Source organism: Heloderma suspectum, chromosome 17, assembly GCF_057233095.1.
Source record: "Heloderma suspectum isolate Gila_16-S chromosome 17, 16-S_ref, whole genome shotgun sequence".
Classification (NCBI taxonomy): Eukaryota; Metazoa; Chordata; class Lepidosauria; order Squamata; family Helodermatidae; genus Heloderma; species Heloderma suspectum.
In genome coordinates, this window is record NC_139474.1 from 21824442 (window position 1) to 21839726 (window position 15285).

The 15285-nt window shown below is 48.9% G+C and overlaps 2 protein-coding genes across 2 annotated transcripts in view; one reads left to right on the forward strand and one right to left on the reverse strand.

Annotated features, from left to right (window-relative positions):
- LOC146334708 (uncharacterized) overlaps positions 1 to 11339 on the reverse strand; it is a 50820-nt gene extending 39481 nt beyond the window's left edge. Inside the window, exons 1-3 of the mRNA XM_084823629.1 lie at positions 11328 to 11339; positions 10146 to 10302; positions 35 to 175 (exon numbers count right to left, since the gene is read on the reverse strand). Of these exons, the coding sequence (XP_084679755.1) occupies positions 35 to 175; positions 10146 to 10302; positions 11328 to 11339 (310 nt within the window). The remainder of the gene's footprint in view (positions 1 to 34; positions 176 to 10145; positions 10303 to 11327) is intronic.
- A 577-nt stretch (positions 11340 to 11916) lies between these two features.
- LOC146334709 (SLAM family member 5-like) lies at positions 11917 to 13618 on the forward strand. The gene is made up of 4 exons (XM_084823630.1): positions 11917 to 11946; positions 12435 to 12663; positions 12877 to 13176; positions 13590 to 13618. The coding sequence occupies exons 1-4, from the start codon at positions 11917 to 11919 to the stop codon at positions 13616 to 13618; spliced, it is 588 nt and encodes a 195-aa protein (XP_084679756.1).
- Positions 13619 to 15285: the final 1667 nt, after the last annotated feature.

Sequence of the window (15285 nt, forward strand, 5' to 3'; positions counted from 1 at the left end):
AAGCAAGCATAGCAAGCATTACAAAATAACTTACCAGAGAAAAAGCGGATTAATGTTCCCAAAAGGAGAGGAAAGAGAGCTTGAGAGAGAGAGAGCATTTTGCAGATATCGCTTCCTGGCAGGGTGGAGAGAGAACTGAGGGGCAGAGAGCAAGCTGCTCCAGCTGGTCCAGGGACTACAGAAGCAGGCAAGCTCCCAGAGAGCGAGCGAACAGGGGGAGCAAACGGGGGGAGCAAACGGGAGTTGGCCAGGGGAGTTCGGCAGGGGAGGTCAAGGGGGAGGCCCCTGACATTTTTTTTCATTTTTTTTTTCATTTTTTTAACTAACTTTTTTCCATTTATTTGCCTTGTAACACACACTTCCGCACCAGTGGGACTCTGCTTTTAACCTCTGCTGAGTAGAGGAGCAGGCACAGGCTAGTCTAGAACAATCACAAAGCTAGACACAAAAAGGGAAACGGGGCTATGGAAGGACAAGACTCTCCATTGGTGGTGACCTGCAAGGTGTGTGCCATGTTTGTTTTCTTGCCTGAGAACAACGTGGCCTACACCTGCAACAAGTGCAAGTTGATCACGCTGCTGGAGGAAAAAGTAAGTGGACTGGAGCGGCGACTGTCAACCCTCCGGGGAATAAGAGAACACGAAGAGTTCTTGGACAGAACTGGGGAACCACAGCAGCAAAGGGAAGACCAGAAGCTTGAAGAGCAACAGCAAGATGAGGCAGTGGGAAATGCTGAGGTGAAGAAAAATGGAGTAGAGGATACTCCTTGGAAAAGGGTGACAGTTAGGAGAAGAAGAACTAGACGCCACTCTGCACCAGTGGAAGCGGTGGAGCTGTGGAACCGATTCCAGGTACTTGCGGATGAGACTGGAGGACAGCCTGCAGAGGAAGAATCACAGGGGAACCTGCATGAGAGTGAGCAAGAGGCTAAAGCTCAGTCAAACAGAGGCGATGAAACCCAGGCCTACAAGAAGAAGAAGAGAAGAGTGGTAGTAGTGGGAGACTCCTTGCTGCGTGGGATCGAGACCCAAGTATGTCGCGAAGACCCATGGACTCGCCAGGTATGTTGTCTCCCGGGAGGACAGATTAGAGACGTGACTGAAAGGTTGCCTGCGCTCATAAAGCCCACTGACAGTTATCCCTTTCTTCTCATCCATGTGGGAACAAATGATACCGCCAAGCGGAGCTACGAAGAGATCACGTCAGACTTTGAAGCTTTGGGAAGGACACTCAAGAACTTTGGGGCCCAGATAGTTTTCTCATCCATCCTTCCAGTAGTTAGAAGAGAGATAGAAAGGGAACGAAAAATACTCCGGGTGAATGACTGGCTACGAAGGTGGTGCCGACGAGAGAGATTTGGATTCTGGGACCACGGGCTATACTTCCTGGAAGATGGGCTGTTGGCAAGGGACGGGTTGCACCTCACAAAGGATGGGAAGAATGTGTTTGGCCACAGCATGAAGAACTTCATCAGGAGGGCTTTAAACTGAATCCTACGGGGAAGGGAGATGTAATGTTGGAGGTAACAATGGATATAGGCGCATGTACTGCAATGGAGAGAACAGCTCTGCCTCTGATAGCGCCCAATAATAGTCTTCAGACACATGTAGGAAGAAAGCCAGACTATGAAGCACATGGTCTTCAATGTCTATATACTAATGCCCAGAGTGTGGGAAACAAACAGAACGAACTTGAACTCTTAATACAAGAGGGAAATTATGACCTGATAGGTATAACTGAGACTTGGTGGGATGACTCTCAGGACTGGAATACAGCGATTGAAGGATATAACTTGTTCAAAAAGAACAGGAGGAACAGAAAGGGAGGTGGGGTTGCACTGTATGTGAAAAATACATATCTCTGCACAGAAATATAGGAGGAAGAGCTTGGTAGCCCCATCGAGAGCATCTGGGTTGAAATAAATGGAGCAAAGAATAAAAGGAGCATGGTGGTCGGAGTCTACTACCGGCCACCCAATCAAGGAGAAGACAAGGATGAAACTTTTGAAAAGCGAATAGCCAATGTTTTAAGGAAGCATGATGTAGTAATGGGGGACTTCAATTTCCCCAATATTTGTTGGGAGACAAATTCTGCAAAACATGGCCCCTCCAGGAAATTCCTGACTTGTGTGGCGGATAACTTCCTCCCACAGAAAGTAGAGGAAGGAACTAGAGGATCGGCTATCCTTGACTTGATCCTAACCAACAGAGATGACTTAGTGGATAAAGTAGCAGTTACAGGAACTCTGGGGGAAAGCGACCATGTTGTACTTGAGTTCTTGGTTCTAAGGGAAGCAAAAGCCGAGTGCAGTCAAACGCGTACCCTGGATTTTAGGAAAGCTGATTTTCATAAACTCAGAACAATGATCAGTAAGGTCCCATGGCAAGCGATGCTAGCGAGAAAAGGAGTCCAAGATGGGTGGGAGCTTTTAAAAAAGGAAATTCTCAAGGCACAATCACAAGCAATTCCAACAAGAAGAAAAGGTGGAAGACAACAGAAGAAGCCAATGTGGCTTCACAAAAAGCTTAGGGATGACCTGAAAACAAAAAAGGACACATATAGGAAGTGGAAGGAAGGCCAAGCAACAAGGAAGAGTGCAGGCAGATAGCACAGAATTGCAGGGATGGCATCAGAAAGGCTAAAGCTGAGAATGAGCTGAGGTTAGCAAGGGATGTTAAAAACAACAAAAAGGCTTTCTTCAGCTACGTGCATAGTAAAAGGCAGAGGAAAGGAATGGTGGTTCAGCTATTAAATAAGGATGGAAAAATGATAACAGATGACAGAGAAAAGGCAGAGGTGCTCAATTCCTACTTTGGCTCAGTCTTCTCCCAAAAGAGGGTCTATGACCCCCCTGGCAGAGGCGAAGTGCAGGCTGAAGGGGCAGGATTGCAGCTTGAGATCAACAGGCATATGGTCAAGGAACACCTAATTACTTTGAATGAGTTCAAATCTCCAGGGCCAGATGAACTGCATCCTAGAGTCATAAAGGAACTGGCAGAAGAACTCTCAGAACCGCTGTCTATTCTCTTTGAGAAATCATGGAGGACGGGGGAAGTGCCAGATGACTGGAGGAGGGCTAATGCTGTCCCTATCTTCAAAAAGGGTAAAAAGGAGGAACCTGGGAACTACAGACCAGTCAGTCTGACATCAATCCCTGGGAAAATTCTGGAGCAGATCATAAAGCAATCCATCTGGAAGCACCTTGACAACAATGCCGTGATTACTCGAAGCCAACATGGATTTGTCAAAAACAAGTCCTGCCAGACAAATCTGATCTCATTTTTTGATCAAGTCACCTCCCTTGTAGACCGTGGGAATGCTGTGGACATCATATACCTCGACTTCAGCAAAGCTTTCGACAAAGTGCCCCATGATATCCTGATGAGCAAACTAGCTCAAAGTGGGCTAGATGAAACAACGATCCGGTGGATCCACAGTTGGCTACAGAATCGGACTGAAAGAGTGCTTATCAATGGGACCTTCTCAAACTGGGGAGAGGTAAGGAGTGGGGTACCGCAGGGCTCAGTCCTGGGCACAGTGCTCTTCAACATTTTTATTAATGACTTGGAGGAGGAGGTGCAGGGAATGCTGATCAAATTTGCAGATGACACAAAATTGGGAGGGATAGCTAATACTTTGGAAGACAGAAACAAAATTCAAAGTGATCTGGATAGACTGGAGCGCTGGGCAGAAAACAACAGAATGGCATTTAATAGGGACAAATGCCAAGTTCTGCACCTAAGAAAAAGAAACCAAATACACAGTGACAAGATGGGGGATACGTGGCTCAACCACACTACAAGCAAGAAGGATCTTGGAATTGTTGTCGATCACAAGCTGAATATGAGCCAACAATGTGATGTGGCTGCAAAAAAGGCCAATGCTCTTTTGGGCTGCATTCATAGAAGCATCGCTTCCAAATCCCGGGAAGTCCTAGTTCCCCTCTACTCAGCACTGGTTAGGCCTCATCTGGAGTACTGTGTCCAGTTCTGGGCACCGCACTTTAAGAAGGATGCAGACAAACTGGAGAGGGTTCAGAGGAGGGCAACAAAGATGATCAGGGTACTGGAAACAAAGCCCTATGAAGAGAGAGTGAAAGAACTGGGCATGTTTAGCATTGAGAAGAGAAGACTGAGGGGAGATATGATAGCGCTCTTCAAGTACTTGAAAGGTTGTCACAGAGAGGAAGGCCAGGATCTCTTCTTGATCATCCCAGAGTGCAGGACACGGAATAATGAGCTCAAGTTACAGGAAGCCAGATTCCGGCTGAACATCAGGAAAAACTTCCTGAGCAATACGACAATGGAACCCATTCCCTAGGGAGGTGGTGGGCTCTCCCACACGGTAGGCCTTCAAGACGAGGCTGGACAGCCATTTCTCAGAGATGCTCTGACTTGGATTCCTGCATTGAGCAGGGGGTTGGACTCGCTGGCCTTGTAGGCCCCTTCCAACCCTACTACTATTCTATGATTCTATGAGGAAGCTGGCCACAGAACAGAGCGGAACAGAACTGGCCAGGCAGGGAGGAGAAGGGGTTGTGTTGGCTTCCTTAGGCTCTCTCTCCTGCCTTGCCCCTACCTGTAGCTCTGTGCTACAGACGGCTCCCACTGGAGGGGTTGTAACTCTTGCTGTTTCTGCCGATCCCCCGCCCACCATCCCTCTCTTCCTCTATCCCCGTGTGTGTGTGTAGGGGTGGTGTGAGCATCTTGTTGGGACTCGAAGCCTGGCGTGAAGTTGCCAGGTCAGCCCCCAGGACACCAGTCCCCTCAGCAAGAAGAGGGGAAGAAGGCAGCACCTCTCGTCCTCCCCGCATCATTGCTACAGCGGGAGAGGGAGAGGCTGGTCATTTTCTGTAAGTTTTCCTGGCCTAAAGGAAAATGACCGCCTTGACCCTTGCTGCCGTTGCTTTAGCAGGTGGGGGTGGTGGGAAGAAGGAGGCACCTATCCTCTCCTCACCCCCTGCTGGAGGCCAGGGCGAGAGGCTGGGGGGTGCCTGCTAAGGTGCTTTCCCCCATGCCATCACTTGACAGCTGGTGCGAGGAAGAGGGGCAGCGGCAGCACCACAGTGCTCGGGTGGGGGGGGTGGCTGCTTGCATCTTCGAAGCTTCGAAGACTGCCCTGTTTTTGTCCGCAGCTTTATTGATGTTAGTCCGTGAATAGTGATGACTGTCTGCCTGGATGTGTGTGTGTGTGTCTTTCCCTTCGGGACAGTGTGCTGCGAGCATGGAGGGGACTGTGAAAAAATTTGCGGTTGCCAGGGCTTGCCCAGGCAAGTGTACAGAGAAATCGGGCTGGAAAAGCTATGATTCTTCGAGGATAATTCCTTAATTTTTTTTTTTAAAGAAGCCAAAGCTGGGGATAGAAGGAGGTAAAAGTTAGTGTCATTTGAAGGGATAGAACTACGGATGGGATTCCCTACCTGCTTCTCCTTTGGGGAATCCTCCCTTGGGGGGAGGCAATCCGTCCCTCCCCCCAGAATCCTTGCTGGCTGGCTCCGCACTGTGGCAATTGTGTGGAGCCGCCAGCCAGCTCCAGAGCGCCAGCGATACGGCCGCCATTGGCGTGCTGTATCACTGGCTGAGGCTGACTCCGGACACAAATGGCGTCTACTACTGTAACATTTACTACTGTAAATGGCTGCATTTAGCTTAAACTAAGGGCTTTATGGCTGCAAATGGCATCTGCTACGCTATGCCATTTGCGTCTGTGGTTTTTCACGCAATAGGCTAGTCTATTGTGTGAAAAACCATAGATGGAAATGGTGTAGCAGACACCATTTGCGGCCATAAAGCTCTTAGATTAAGCTAAATCCAGCCGTAAATGGCTGCATTTAGCTTAAACTAAGGGCTCTACGGCTGCAAATGGTGTAGTGGATGCCATCTGTGTCCAGAGTCAGCCTCAGCTAGGGATGGCGGAGAATTCCACCACGGATTCCAGTAAGGCCGGATTCTGTAGAATCCGGCCCCCCAAAATCCGTGGCGGAACAGCCTCCTGTCCCCCCACCCCCTCCCGCGGAATCCCCCGGGACGGCACTTACCTGGGGTGGATGCAGGGGCGGCGGCGGCGGATTCAGCAGCGGCAGTTGCAGTGGCGGTGGCGGATGCGGCGGCAGCGGGTGCGCCGCTGGCAGGTGCGGAGGGTGCGGCGGCAGTGGGGGCAGCGGCGGGTGCAGCGGCAGCTCGTCTCCTGGCCGGGCGCAGCGTACGGAAATGGCGGCAGCTACGGCGGCCACCGTTTGCGTTCGCTGTTTTTCGCTGTTCTAGCCTACGTAAATATTTACGTAGGCTAGAATGGTGAAAAATCGCGAACGCAAATGGCGGCTGCTGTAGCTGCCGCCATTTGCATACGCGTTTTTTTTTACTTTGCTGTGATAGGCTACGTAAATATTTATGTAGCCTATCACGGTTAAGTACAGGGATGCAAACGGCGGCGGCTACGGCCGCCGCCATTTGCATCCCTGCTGCCCAGTGGCTGGATGTCCGGCTGCAGGTGGAGCCGGCTGGTGGCTCCATGGAATGCCTGCGGAGCGAAGCCGGCCGGGCAGGATTCCGGGGGAAAGGACAGAGCGTCTCCCCCTCCCGTCGAGGATTCTGGGGGGAGGGATGGAGCACCTCCCCCCCCACCGTGAAGCAGATCCGCGAAACGGTAAATGACTTTCTTACATCCCTAGCCTCAGCCAGCGATACGGCACAGCAATGGCGGCCGTACCGCTGGTGCTCTGGAGCTGCCGGCGGGGAGGATCCAGCCAGGGAGGATTCTCCAGAGAGGCGGAGGTAAGGGATCCTTTCCGCCACAGACTCCGGAGGCAGGATTCAATAGAATCCGGCCTCATTGGGCTCCGTGGCAGATTTCTCTGACATCCCTAGATAGAACAACCCCCTGCTCAATGCAGGAAGCCTGATTCCCAGGCAATCTCCCATCCAAGTACTAACCAGGGCTGACCCTGCTTAGCTTCCGAGATCAGACGAGAGCAGGCGCATCCAGCCCTTTGCTTTCTGGTGATAAAACTTTGCGTGCTGAGGAAGCTATGCTGTCGGTAGCCGGAAGACTGCAAGGGGGCGTTGAGAGCTGTGATTGTTCAGGAGGGAAATACAAACACCGCCGTATGTGGACAGGCATGGGAGGAGAATTCCACGCCCCTGTACGGTAACGACAGCGGAAAAGCAGAGCACATGAATGAAATCTACTCGGAAATCACGGAATATCGGGAATGAATTGAAATAATGAAATAATGAAAAGTGGTAACAGGGCAGCGGGAAATTGCGGTTCCAAAACGAAACAGTGGGAGTGTCATGTGAAACGAGGGGAACGAAGACTCATTGGAAGCGTAAAAAAATGTGAGTGTAGATTGGGCCCAAGACTGCAACTCCAAATGTGTTTTCTAGGCAGGAATCCTCCTTGAGCACAGTGGGACTTACTTCCAAGTAAACATGCAAAGGATTGTGTTGTAAGACTGAGATAACTGAGCTGGGTGTGTGTGCATGCCATTATGTTTTTATTGAAGCAAAACACTTCAGTAACCTGTTGCATCACAACAATTTGGAATAGGTTGGAACGCAGCTGTGCCACAACGGCTTTGCAAGGCAGGCCAGTTCTGCACACTTCTGTCTGATCATTAGGTTTTCATCACCACTTTCCCTCTTTCCTCTAAACTCTAGCCGTGGAGGACTAGACAAGGCATTGATGAAAGAGGAGACGGCTCTGGCGATCTCTGGCAGACTTAATAAGAGACATCTTCTAAGTGGGCTGCTGGTGCCAGCTTTCCTGCCCAAAGAAGCTGTAGTTCTAAAGAAAGAGACACTGGAAGGGCAGCTCAGCATTGCATCGGTTTTAAAAAGAACTGGACAGTACTCATAGAAAGCTGGGCTTCATTCAGTGTCACGGCACAGGGACCAAAGTTGTTTGCATCTTTTGCTCAAGAGATAGAAAGCAAGGGTATCTCTATTTTAAGGGAAAATCCCGTAGCTCTACTGGAACATTTTGCTTCCATTTCTATGGTGCGATTAGGATTGGCTCCTTCAGACTGTGGATGAGAGGTGGAATTGAAAACCATTTTTCAGCAGCCTTGCCTGGGTTAGAGATGTTGGAGAATTCTGCCACGGATCCCAGGGGGGCTGAATTCCAGTGAATTCGGCCCCCTGGAATCCGTGGCGGAATGGAGCCCCCGCCCCACCACCCCGTGAAAGCCCCACGAAATGCAGCCTACCTGGCTGCGGCTCCAGTCGCTGCCGCGCTGCTGCTGCAAATGGTGGCTGTCGTACCGGCCGCCATTTGCATCCCTACGCCGGCCTGTGATAGCCTACGTATATACTTATGTAGCCTATCACGGCTAAAGCGGGAGCGCAAATGGCGTAGGGGACACCCCCTATGCCATTTGCACTCCTGCTTTAGCCGTGATAGGCTACGTAAAGATTTACATAGCCTATCACGGGCTTGCGTAGGGACACAAATGGCATCCCCTACGCAGGATGCCATTTGCATCTGCAGCAGCCCGGCAGCGGCTGGAGGCCCCACTGCGGGTTGGCCCGGCCAGCGGCTCCACAGCCTGGCCAGGCAGGATTCCAGGGGGGAGGAACGGATCGCCTCCCCCCCGTCGAGGATTCCAGGGGGAGGAACGGATCGCCTCCCCCTACCTGCAGAACCCGGCGGAGCCAGGTAAGCGGGATTTCGTACACCCCTAGAATTGAAAACCTTTTTTCAGCAGCCTTGCCAGGGCTTTCTATTGGCAGAATTATCACAGCACTCTGTGGAAATTGTGGCTTTTAAAAAACATTCCAGCTTATCTCTAGTCTTTTTTAAGGTGGGATAACTGGGAAAAACCTTGGGACGCATCCTGGAGGTTTATCGCATCATGTAAAAGGACCCGCAAACATCCGTGAGTGGCCAATCACAAACGCACGATAAATGCCTCATGTAGAAATGGCCCAAGCACAAGGCATCCCCATTATTATGCAAAATTGAAGATGGACTTTTTACTATTTATCAGGCAAAATGCAGGACTTAGATTTATTTATTTCAAATATTCCTGTGTAATCAAAACGCTTCCAAGGCAGTTTTCATACTGGTGGCTTAAAAACCATTTTAAATAAACAATCAAAAACAAATAGGAACTAAAAACGTCTCATTATAATAGCACTCATTTTTGTTCAGTTTCGACTACAGAAACTTGCAAATCAGCCTTCACAAGAAAATACTGCTGTAATGTGAAACAAACAGGAACTGCCCCAATTAATGCTGTCAGACATTTTTGCCTTATCTAAAGGGGATAGATATTGGCCATCAGAATACATTTACAAGTTATCTAGTTGGACCAGAATTGTAGTGCTTGAAGATAAACCTGGGTTGGCCTGGATGGCTCAATGGAGTCATAATATTCCCACATTTGGTTGCCAAAACTGCTGATGAGTTGACATGAGAGAAGCAGGACTATGCCTGTAGCCTTCTGTTCTCCCTCCCTCCCTCCACTTCTCCACTTTAACTAAGAAAACTGCTGGCTTCATACACTGTTTGAGGTAACTTTTGAGATGGAAGGCACAAAAGGGGGGGATCTTTTGGTGGAAGGAGCTCCTTTGTGGAAACAGCAGCTAGGCAATTCTTTTGAAGGAGCTCCCCTTCCACTTTCCCATCTTTCCTGAGGTTCGAACATTTTTAAATCAGGTATTGAATACTTTGGCACCAAGGTAACATCATTGCTTGGAGTATGTTATGTGTTTGTTTGGTCCAAGTCGGACACAACTGTGTAATGCAGTCTCGTCCGGTCATCTCCATCTTCTCGGGGGCTCCTCCCATTTGCAATTCGGGCATTCTGATGCCCATTCTCAGCACTGCAAGAGCCCCACCTGTGAATGTGACGTGAGCCACGTTGTTCTACTGTATCGACAGATCTGCCTTGTCTCAGAAAAATAAAGGAAGGAAGATGCATTCTGGGAAACTCCAAGCACACAGCCAGCCCAAGACATCTTGCTGCCTGAGACGAAGGACAGGACGGCACCTGTCACAGAAGGTGATCAGGCTGGCGGTTCAATCTCACTTTGACGTTGGCCATGGGCCAGGGTCTTCCACTGCAGCTGGGGGCAGCAGATTAGATTGGGGATGCAGTGCTGGCCATGTGGCACACACAGCTCTGTCCTCCAATATTTTCCCACCTTCTCCACCCATCAGCATCTGCTGCCACACTTTGCCTAGTGCTAGAACTGGCCCAGCCCGGCCCAGCCCCAAATCCTGTTGCCTGAAGCTAAAGATGAGCGGAGCTGTTTGGTACCTCTGTCCACTGCCGTTTCTCTTTTCTTCTTCCATTGCCAGCTACCCAAACACACAGCCCGGATTATGACAATGGGGCCCCATTCCAGCCTCTTTCTGGACACAGTTTCATGTGCAGTGAGCCATAATGGACTCTGGAGATACTGTGAAACCCACTAAGAGAAGCACAAGTCAGGGAATATACATACTATTAATTTGACTTCTGTGTCCAGGCTTTCATCCAGAAGGATCCACAAGGTGGCCATGCAGAATGTCGGTTAGCAGTTAGAATGTGTCTTGTATCCTGTGGCAAAAAGACAGCTGGATGAGTGTAGAAACAGAGTGCATTTGCTCCTGTTTGGATCTCATGTGCTGTTGTCTTGCAGGGCACAAAAAGCCATCCAGAATAGCACGCAGATGCAATGCAAAGCATCAGTATAACTGAAGGGAATCTCACTTTATCTGGCAGGTGAACCTTGTTCTGGAACACGCCCACCTCTATTTCCCTGTGACACAGCTATTCTGGAACAAAAAACACGAAATAAAAGTCTGAGGACCACAGCTGGTGAACTGATCAGCCCAGAGAGAGAGCGAGAGAGAGAGCTAGACAGCATGGTTTTATTCAACATGATTCCAAATACCCTCCTCTGCAAAAACAGCAACAGCTCCTAGGGTGCCTCTACCGGGCTTTTATGTCAGGGTGGACACTGAGCCCATAGAATCTCAGAGTAGTTCTGATTCTGAGGAAGAGCAGTTGCTCCTGGGAGAGGAGCGCGCTCCTCTTTCCCAGGGCCAACAGCTGACGGAGATTCCTCCCACCGGCATTCCTAGCTTAGATAGCAGTCCTGGGAGTGACAGAGCCATACAGTGGGCGTGTTATAGACGTGCGTAGTGCCTGCATCACTCTGTGACGCCCCTTTGCTCCCCCATCCCTTCGCAGCTGTGCAGTTACAGAGGCACAGAGGAGCGTTTTCATTTTTTTAATCACACTTTCGCACATTTTTGCAGCTTCGTATCTTTGCAATGGTTGCTTTTGGACTCAGCACCCAAGGACTGGGGGGGGGGTCTTGAGGGAGGAACAACATTACTCTGGCCACCATTTCGGCACGATGGCTAGGCACGTAGCACTCACGCTTGTGAGAGCGAACAGTTGCGAGAGTCTCGGGCTGGGGAACTCTCAAACTGATGGTGCAGAAATGAAGGAGCATAAAGCACCCACTTTTTACCTAAAAAGGGACAGAAAGACACAGCGGAGCCCTCAAATACAAAACAGCAACTGAAGTGTCACACCCCCACACTCACGGGACTGCACAGCTGCGCATTTCAGTAAAGCGACCCAAAAAAGGGCACAGCGAGTCTGTGAGGGAAGCACGCGGTACATCATGAGTGTATCGCAGGGCGTTAAGTCTTCAGTAAGTCTGCCTATGTTTCCTTGACACAGAGACAAATATGTCTGGTTTCCTCATGAAGAAGGAAACAGAACTGTGTCTGTTTAAAGCTGATTGAGACGTTGCCGACAAAGCTACCTGGCTCTGTCATTGCATGGAGCACCCCTGGATTCTGCTACGTTGCAACTTCTTAAACTTTTAAGCTAATGAAGACACAGTACAAGCACAGATGAGTAACAGAAATGATAGAGAGCAAGCTCATGAATCAGACAAAGCAAGAGAGGGAGCGATGGTGCTGAAAATGATGGATGCGTTGCCTGTAGGTTATATAATTATTTATTACTTGCTACTTAAGCCAATGAGGTTTAGAGGCAGAATACAGCTACGTATTCCCAGATTTTTTCCCCAAATTGGGAAAGGAAAACGATGCTTGGATCTTGTTAGTGTCGAAATACTATTTTCATAGTGGCTAGAGAAAGTTGTTCCAAAACGATCCAGAAAATTCTGAGTGCTTCACTAATTCTTGGCTACTTTGGCAGGGCAAGCAGACCTCTGACTGAAAAAGGCTGGCTGTTTTGTGTTACATACTATGGCTTTTTACAGAGGTGTATAGCTTGGTCTTGGAAGACACCACTGAGAACGGTGTAACTAGCTGCACACATCCAGTGAGGGTTTAGACTGGTGCTTCTCACATGGAAACTTCCATCCTTTGTCGCTTTGTTTGACATTTTTTTCCCCTTCTCTCCCCCCCCCCATTGTTTAAAAGACACTGTAAGCAATTCAGCACAGAAACCTCCCCACTATCAGGTGAATGGGATCCTAGGAAGATCAGTCTCCCTTCCTGTGAATATTCTCTCAGCAGAAACAGTGGCAAGAATTGAATGGGACTTCCAGCCAAAAACCGGCTCGGCATTTCAGCTTGCTGAATTCATAGATGGAAAATTGCTCCGGCCTAATCCAAGCGACAATTTCAGGCAGCGGCTAGAAGTGGCCGACAAGACCACGCTGAGGATCGACGACCTTGAAATGGGGGACAGTCAGTGGCATATATAAGGCTCGTGTGAGGTTTGCCACAGCAGAATTTCAAGAACACACATTCAGCCTCACGGTCTGTGGTAAGTCATTATTGCACCAGCCTTCTGCTTGTTGTGGAGCTGAGCACTGAAAAGAGCCCAGCACTGTTTTTCCTGCACAGTTCTGACACCCGTGGGGGCACGGATAACCTGAGCTGTTCATGCATTTCTAACAGAGCCCGTTCCAGAGCCACAGAGTCTTCACCTCGTATCCTCCAAAACGTCAGATGCCTGCAATGTGACCCTGACGTGTCAGGTGTCTGGAGAGGGGGAATTTAACATCTCCTGGAAAAGGGGGGCTCCTCCAAGAGGTTTAGCAGAAAGGCCAGACTGGTACCGGCTCTCCGCCAATACCCGGGAGCTCCATTTGTTCTGGCAGCCCAGCGCCTCGGACCCCACCTTCACCTGCCTGGTCACCAATCCAGCTGATCAGAAGCACATCTCTGTCAACGTGCTCAGCATCTGCCAGAGTGAAGGTGAGCAATTTATTGCCCCCCCCTCCTCATTTTACATCGGCACCGCTGCTCCTTGGGGCGCTGAATACTTAACGCAGGGATGGGGCAGCGCTTTTCTCTCAAGACCCGCACAGAAGGCCAATCACAGGTAAAGCCCCTTGAAAAGAATCCAGTAGGGCTGACGTCTGAGTGAACATGCAGAGGATCTGCCTGCCTACTCAGTGAAATGGTGGGGGATTCAATGCCGCCTCCCCAAAGACTGGCTTCTTCCTTCTTTTGCTTTTGGTGGACAGCATTGCCTGTTCTGTCCTGTCAGGCTTTTAATGTTGTATAATGTTCTGTTACTCCTCAATTTTAATTGTAATGCCATGTTCCAATTTTTTGTATTTTGCTCCTGTGTTGGTCATATGTTATGCATTTTGGTCTCTCCTTAGGGTTTGGAATCTATAGTTGCAGAATTTAGGAAGCCTTTAGCTGCTAGTTAACCATCTATAGTTGCTTAATACACTTCAAAGAAGGGATACATCAAAATTGCTTCAGATGGGTTCAGTCTTTGGGTTTCTACTAACAAGAATTAGTAAAGGAAACATCTTTTGATTCATTTCTCACTTTTATTATATATAGAATCATAGAATAGTAGGGTTGGAAGGGGCCTACAAGGCCATCGAGTCCAACCCCCTGCTCAGTGCAGGAATCCAGGTCAGAGCATCCCTGACAGATGGCTGGCTGTCCAGCCTCGTCTTTGCCTCCAGTGTGAGAGAGCCCACCACCTCCCTAGGGAATTCGTTCCATTGTCGCATTGCTCTAACAGTCAGGACATTTCTTCTGATGTTCAGCCAAAATCTGGCTTCCTGTCACTTGAGCCCATGATTCCGTGTCCTGCACTCTGGGACGATCGAGAAGAGATCCTGGCCTTCCTCTCTGGGACAACCTTTCAAGGACTTGAAGAGCACTATCATATCTCCCCTCAGTCTTCTCTTCTCAAGGCTAAACATGCCCAGTTCTTTCAGTCTCTCTTCATAGGGCTTTGTTTCCAGTCCCCTGATCATCTTTGTTGCCCTCCTCTGAACCCTCTCCAGTTTGTCTGCATCCTTCTTAAAGTGTGGTGCCCAGAACTGGACACAGTACTCCAGATGAGGCCTAACCAGTGCTGAGTAGAGGGGAACTAGTACTTCCCGGGATTTGGAAGCTATGCTTCTATTAATGCAGCCCACAATAGCATTTGCCTTGTTTGCAGCCACATCACATTGTTGGCTCATATTCAGCTTGTGATCGACAACAATTCCAAGCTCTTTCTCGCTTGTAGTGTTGTTGAGCCACGTATCCCCCATCTTGTAACTGTGCATTTGGTTTCTTTTTTCTAGGTGCAGAACTTGGCATTTGTCCCTATTAAATGTCATTCTGTTGTTTTCTGCCCAGCGCTCCAGTCTATCCAGATCACTTTGAATGTTGTTTCTGTCTTCCAAAGTATTAGCTATCCCGCCCAATTTTGTGTCATCTGCAAATTTGATCAGCATTCCCTGCACCTCCTCCTCCAAGTCATTAATACAAAGGTTGAAGAGCACTGGGCCCTGGACTGAGCCTTGTGGTACCCCACTCATTACCTCTCCCCAGCTTGAGAAGGTCCCATTGATAAGCACTCTTTGAGTCCGATTCTGTAGCCAACTGTGGATCCACCGGATCGTTGTTTCATCTAGCCCACCTTGAGCTAGTTTGCTCATCAGGATATCATGGGGCACTTTGTCGAAAGCTTTGCTGAAGTCGAGGTATATGATGTCTACAGCATTCCCACGGTCTACAAGGGAGGTTACTTGATCAAAAAATGAGATCAGATTCGTCTGGCAGGACTTGTTTTTGACAAATCCATGTTGGCTATATATGTAAACTCAAAGCAGAATCAAATTACATCATACTGCTTATGAGAAATATTTCTTGAGATTATAAAGGAGAACATTGCTAAGGATTTTAAGAACATCATAGTTAACAAAACTGTTTAGGAAACATTTTTTTTCGATCAAAGATTTATAGTCTTAATAGGATAGTAAGAGCTTTCATCTAAGCACCAATTATCTTCCCACAGCTCCTACTGATTGGTATTATGCATATTTACTTGTTCAAATTGTTAATTAT

What these genes read in the sequence shown, in the direction of transcription:
- LOC146334709 (XM_084823630.1), top strand. Translation starts at nt 11,917, where the DNA reads ATGGTGCTGAAAATGATGGATGCGTTGCCT. An exon ending in AAATGATGGATGCGTTGCCT is followed by an intron (nt 11,947 to 12,434) that starts GTAGGTTATATA and finishes CCCCACTATCAG; the next exon opens with GTGAATGGGATCCTAGGAAG. An exon ending in CAGCATCTGCCAGAGTGAAG is followed by an intron (nt 13,177 to 13,589) that starts GTGAGCAATTTA and finishes GTCTCTCCTTAG; the next exon opens with GGTTTGGAATCTATAGTTGC.